At 36.5% G+C, this 7,254-nt stretch overlaps 1 protein-coding gene across 1 annotated transcript; it reads left to right on the top strand.

Moving 5' to 3' along the window:
• Positions 1-422: 422 nt before the first annotated feature.
• Positions 423-746, top strand: C922_05056 (hypothetical protein; the record flags this gene model as incomplete). The annotated part of the gene is made up of 1 exon (XM_008820629.1): positions 423-746. One exon carries the CDS (start codon positions 423-425, stop codon positions 744-746), a length of 324 nt encoding a protein of 107 aa, XP_008818851.1.
• Between the last annotated feature and the right edge of the window lie 6,508 nt (positions 747-7,254).

Below are 7,254 nucleotides of genomic sequence, written 5' to 3'. Positions count from 1 at the left end.
AATGCACATCACTATTCTGCAAGCAAGAGTACCCCAGCTGGGGTTCTCCTCTTCATGTAGCGAAGCGAAAACCATGTCAGTACTTTGGACATATGAGTACTACGGACACGTGAGTAAGCTCCCTACAATAACCCTCCATGGGACCCGTACCCCTGACACAACTCTGAACTTCGGTTAACAGTGTTATCCGGGTGACACTGCTATTCACTTAACACTACTCCATGGACATCATCACTTGTAAAGCAATAATACGTAAGGGATAAAAGTGGCCCTTCACAATTCCGTATATTATTCCTGTTCCGTAAGGCTACAAGAACGGTATGGTCCTGATATTTAAACTTCACACAGGAGACCATCCTCATAAATAGCCGAAGAAGGAAAATATCTTCATAATGACTCCACATATAAAGAAAGGGAACTAAATGGATCAGAATATTACGGAAGAAAGAATTCTAATGAAGAAGCATGACATACAGTATAACATATCAGCGATGAGGCACCCTGAATGGCATCTTCACAATGATGTGACCTCAAGAAAGATTTTCACAATAATCGAGGCCAAAGAACATCTTCAAAGGGACAGAAGAAGAAAACGTCGAGGACATACCAGGAGGAGAAAGAATCTTGATAAAAAAAATAAGGAACGGAACAACATCTTAACCATGCCGCGAGAAGGGGGTATCTTTATAGGGGAATCACAAACGAGAGGACATCTTCAGGAGGCTGCAAAAGAGGCTAGATCATGATAAAAAAATGACACACAGGGAAACATGTTGACGAAGCCGCGGCAGGAAGGAGCATCGATATGAAGCAGATGGCACAGAGCAATTTATTCAAAATACCGCAGGAGAGGAGGATCATCCGAATGGGGCTGAGAACATGTATCTTCATAAAAAAGATGCCTCGCAGAAAAATTCCTTCGCCGTAACATCATAAATAAAAAAAGCATCTTTATAGAAGAGTCAAACAGGGAAGTATCCTCGATCTAACGTGGTAAGGAGAATCTTCGTAAGAGAAATGCCACACCAAGAAGAATTCTCATAATGGCGTGGCACAGGCAAACTCATCATGGCACCCGAAGAGAGAAATATCGTGAGGAAGGAAATGAAGGGCAATCAGGAATCTTAATAGTGACACGGCGAAACAAGCCGTCCCTATAAAAAGGACGAGCCAGAAAATATATTACAAGTACAGCGCGGTAAAATGGATCTTGCAAGAATGGATGGCCTACAGGGAAAATACACCTCACATTGACGCACCATGAAAAAAGAGAACTTCATAAAGATGGAACAGGAGATATCATCCTGAAAAAAATACTACCCACAGAAACATGTTCATATTGACGCAACAAGATCAGTGTAGCTGTGAAGAAATGTAAAACAGAGAAGCATTATTATAGTCACATGCCAGATATAAGCATCCTTAAAAAAATGCCCAACAGAGAGAAAGCATCAGACTACCGCGGCAAAACAGTACGCATCACATTGACATAAGACAAGAACAGCGCAATGACTCGCACAAAGAGCATCATTAAAATGTAGAAAAAAAAGCATCATGAAAAAACGACACAGAAGAAATCGTCATAAAAATGCGGCAGGTAAAGAAATCTTCATAAGAATGCCAGCAAAAGTGGTATCTTCATAAGGATGCTGCGAGGGATGTCATCATAAAGGAACCCTCCAAGAATTCTCGTGAAAGGAATGCTGCAGAGAAGTCTATGCTCATGAGAAAATTAAATAGAGAAATATATATAATGAAGCGAAACGAAACAGCTTGCCTACGACAGATATAGAACATGAGGGGGCCCCCCCAAAAATTGATCCACATGAAACAACTCTGACTAGGTTAAAACACATGAAGCTACGTCGTGGACAAATTAGGGCACATGGAAAGGCGTGCGCGAGGAATTACGCAGTATGAAACAGCGTCCGCGAAAATTATCCCAGGTGAAACCACGTTCGAAAAATTCGCCCACATAAACACGCATATATAAGAGAGGAGCGCCATGAAAAAAATACTCTCATAAAAATGCTGAAACATGAGAAAGAATAGATAGGAATAATGCAACATGCGGGGGGATACTGGTGAATATATCGAAACATCAAAAAACACACTAACAAAAAGGATGGGGCATGAGGACCCATTCACAGAAATAAGGTAACTATAAAAGAAGCCATATAAACACGACCGCCCACCATTTCAGTTTGTACTCATTGCATCAGCATATCTTTAATCCATTGCACTCATAAGGGTTTCCACAGAAAGGCATAAACACATTTATACGCTAATGCAGCCCTTCTAATCCTATGCAACATACAATTAAAGTTCAATATGAGGTTACAACTCATATTATACCAGTTCGAATTCAACAATCCAATACTCCCTTTATATATGCATAGATGAAACCCCTCATGAACAACTATTTAATTTAAGGGAGCACCTCTTTATGCCGAATGAACAATCTTCTAATTTGAATCAGCATATACTGGTAATTACGTTTTCCCTGTGCTTAAAGATGTTCAACCATCCGTACTATTCTTTTCCGTTCTGGTGGTGTTTTTGTGTAGCACTCTCCTGTATCACGCCAGAGGGGCATCATAACTCACCAGGTTAACACTCCTTACTTTTATGACTCATCAATTAATCCCACATATAGAAGGGAATAAATATACATATAGGTATATCAATGGGTATATGTTCCATGGTCAGGTGTAAAGAGGTCAAGAACACATAGGTTGTTATCAATAAATGGTATCAATGTCTAGAGGCATGTAAAGTGTCTGTATCTTTGCCGCCAACATCCTCCCTATGCATCTCGGAATCGATGCATCCTCAGTTCATATCCATAATGTAGGTTCCCTTAACACCTCGAAATCACGAATGCCATATCTTCCTTTCTTAGGTTACTATAATTCATGATATGGAGAATGGAAAAGTCGGTTATACTCACACATATCTGTTATTCTTAATTTCTCTTCAGGATTCAATACTGGAATCTTCTCCTAATCTCTATGATGTAATTGTTGTAATATATTATAATTACCCCCACAACTCCTTCACTAATTTTGTCCCCTCTTGTATTATATATATCTGGGGGTAATCACAACCAAATGGTGCATCATTATTGTGCTCGTTGCCTGTTGATTCATGTTTGGTTTTGATTGATATACATTGATTGTGCTGTACGCTATGCTGCCTTATATACGGAGGTAAAACTAATATTTCTCTGTTCTTCTCCCTGTTAAGTTTTGCCCATAATAGGTAATCCTCTGGACAAAATTAATCAAACCGCGTTAGCATATTCCCAGTAGCGAACGGGTTGTGTAACCGGTCAAGAGGAATCGTTAAATATAATTACTGCAATATTCTGTCTTCTCATCATTCTATTGTACACTGAAGAATGCTTAACTCTTATTATTCACACCTATACTTAATTCGATTCCATTAATCCTTCTATTCAGAATTAACGTGCTTCCTAATTAATATTAAATTCATGTAGCAACAGATTCAACGATTGCATTAGGATTGGCATAGGATCCACAGCTCATTTTAAAACTCAATACTCATGGGGGTATGGTTCTCTCAGAAGATATCAGATTAACACGAGTGAGTCCCCCATCATAATAAGAGATAACTACTCATTTCCTGAGTAAATTATTAATTGAATAATTAGCAGAAATGTTTTCGACAGTTGGTTTCTGACTTGAGGGAATCATGTATTCTGGAAAAACATGGCTCCTTACTTGTGTTTCCACTCCGCCATCATAGTTTCACACTGCAATGAATACACATTAATGAAGGATGTGTCTAATATTGCAAAATGTATCAAAAAGAGGAGACAAAAGAAGAGTTACCAGCTATTGAGATATTTACGCTAGATATTTATACGTAAATCTTACATATCTCAGCCGCCCCACTGCAGAGAAATCACGCTAAGCACATTCTTCGAATGATTCATTATAATTGTCACATATTGTTATCAGGAGTTTTCGGCAATTATTTATTCATTTTGCAAGATTGCTAGAGGAATCACCACTTATCGTAAGGAACTTTGCTCTGTATATTGCCCCCTTTATCAATTTCTACTTTGTACTTGGAGGTTCACAATGACGAAATCACCTTCTCCCCTAAAAGAAGGAAGAAGTACAAATCACACTTCACAAAATATAAAGGTAACAGACAATTCATATTACATACGGCTAGCGAAGGGGATTCCTTATGGTACACCTAATTCTTAATTTAACAGTCTGAAACGATCAGGCGGCACATTCGTGTATGACACAACAGCAGAATCTAGCTTATACTCGATGCAAATCTCAAAGCTATCAAGTCTCCGTATATTGGACAATACGACTAGGAACCTAGCCATAAGGAGTATTATTAACAACTTCCCCTGTGTACTATACCTCGTATGTCCATTCTGCAACAGAACGAATATCAAAGCATATGAATAATACATTCACTCATAAAATTATTTATGCACTTTTAACTTTATTCATATATCCCCGCAAGTGTATGCAACTCTAACCTGAATATAAATAACATGTCTTTTACAGTTATCAGGACATTACTCAAAAGGCCCAATCGTTGGAAATATTATACACACAAATATGTCATTCTACACCGCAAGGTAATGAATGCGCTGGGCACATATTATACGACATCTACAAATCCAATTAACGATTAAACTGGAGAGGCACCTCGGAGACTCATGGATTTCCTAGCGATCAGTGACCATTTCGATGCTTATTTGCCTTTATACAAATATTACCATGAATTCGATACATGAGATGAAAAGGATTCCATGTTACCGCAGAATTCTTCAAAATATAGGTTCGCAGCACATGGAACCGAAGTCATAGTATTTATTTTCCATTCTATGGTTCATAGAACAAGAACAGTTTCGAATAAAATCTTAATTAGGACAAAAATGATTAAAAAAAATCAGTGCCTACCTGAAATTTGACCATGGTTTCATGATCCACAGATTTCATTAATGAAATCCAAGTGGAAATATAAAAATCTCAGAAATACGTATATGAGGAAGTTACCTAATCACTAGGCATCTTCATGAACAATTTGGCTTCAAATAACTCATAAGGAATAATAATGAAGCTTTCGAAAGTTATTTTAGTCACACATGATGGTATTGCATATACAATGGAGTACGCTTAAAAAATAATTGTTATATTGCCTAAACAAACATTAGGTGACGTTTCTTTTCTGACACAATACGGTTATGTTAGCATCCGTAAATACATTACAGACGGGAGGCCATGGCAACAATACCATAGACATTTTTTTCCTTTCATCGTTCCATATACTTCTTATTATTAATAGTCTTCTTACGATATTTTCAGGAAAATTCCACCTTTTACATGATCACTATTGCATGTACGAAGTACTACCCGCTCTTTTCATATGTACACACTCTCAATCTTCATAATTTAAGAGAAGAGACAGAAACGTCATTCAGATTAATAGTTCTTGTTAATAATTATCTCAACTACATGTATTGGCAATGGCGATGAATCTCTTAAATATGATTTGTAGACAGCTTATGTATTGGGAACATATTCATGAAGTCTCTTTTCTTCTCATTTATATCTTCTTATCATACATAATTACCAAATAATTGAAAATTACTATTTCTTTTTATAAATATCCTCCTCTCATTAAAGGCCTCCTTATGAAATTCATTAACTTCTACCGAAATTTAGATGTAAGGATCACTCTAAGAAGCGATTGTCTTCTTCGTCATTTCTCCTATTCTTCTCTACTTTCCTCAGTTCGAGTCCAACCACAGTTGACATTACGGATAGAGATGCTTCATTTGCGGACACTTCTGAGCATGTTATTACTTTTTCAAATTACACACATCTCGTCATGCACTCCTCAGAAAAGAACACCATATTCTAACTAATTATAGTTACAATGCATTCGGTGAACCATAATCCACTGTATAACTTCCTATAACTGGACTAAATATGTGGGATTATTCCTTTGGAATCACTCTGCATCTATTCTGGAAAGAACTTTCTTATACTATGACTCAGCATTAGTAGTTGTATGCCTTCAGGGTATCCTATTCTGTGGTTCCTTTAAATTGACATAGAGCATATCTTAATAAACCCCTTATAGTGTAAGCTAAATGGAAATTCCCAAATCATGTCAAAGGGTTTCCCATTCTGATTATATATTCCTCTCACAACTGAAGTGTGCAAATTCTTGAAGTTGCTTATTTTTAAGGCATAATTCCTTTATTAAGGCTCTATTATGTCCAAAAAACGTTATCCAGGATCCGATACTGATCATACTAAGCATAGAATTAGATTCCAATATAACTATAACAGAAGTGGTACTGACGCATACAACAACTTAAAATTGTATTATTACATATTACAATTATTAAGTACAGACATGAATCTCCATAATGGTGTCCATTAATACTTATGGTATTCCCTCTCTAAATCAAATGTATATCTATACAGTGTTTATGTCTTGTATCATAATAGAAAATTATGAATATCCTCTTTAATATGATGCCTTTCTTAGAGTAAAACCTATCTTTGAGTCACTACCAGAATTTCGCACTTTACTGTATACATATGCCAACGGCATTACTCCCCATTTGATAATCCTTTTCCACATTAAGGAACATTAGAGGCTCCGTACAGTATGCATATTGACTCTGTCAGTTGCCTGTTTAGATAAGTAGACTCATACTTCTCTAGAAGATATTTCATGGAAAGAATGAAGACTCTTCTTATGCATAATAAAATCTCAGTACAACACTGCATGAATGAACTGATTCATAAACATCCCTCATAAATAAATATAGATACTTCCATTAATAATTACATTAACGCGATCAAATAAAATATATTAATAAACGCTTAGCCTATCTTCCCTAATTCCTAATAATGACATTTAAGCCGGATGCCACTATTCTTCATACATAATCAGCAGTTGCCCTTATATAATGTTACGGATAATAGTTTATATACAAAATAACTAACAATTACTGGAGATATTATAAAGAATGGGGCTGTGCCTGCTCATATACTATCATTATAGTGAGGAGTCCATTTTAGTAAAGCAAACATACACTAGAAGATTATTTTAACGCACTGATTGTCTCTTATATTCTTATCTGAACAAGAAAGACGCCCATTTCTTTCCTTAGAGGGGGTGCATTCTTCCGCTAAATTCCTTTCTAATTTTCATAGAAAAATTCCTCTATGCCCATACAGG

Source organism: Plasmodium inui, assembly GCF_000524495.1.
Source record: "Plasmodium inui San Antonio 1 unplaced genomic scaffold supercont1.36, whole genome shotgun sequence".
Lineage (NCBI taxonomy): Eukaryota > Apicomplexa > Aconoidasida > Haemosporida > Plasmodiidae > Plasmodium > Plasmodium inui.
Note: the sequence above shows the minus strand (reverse complement) of the source record. Positions and strands in the feature narration are given on the sequence as shown.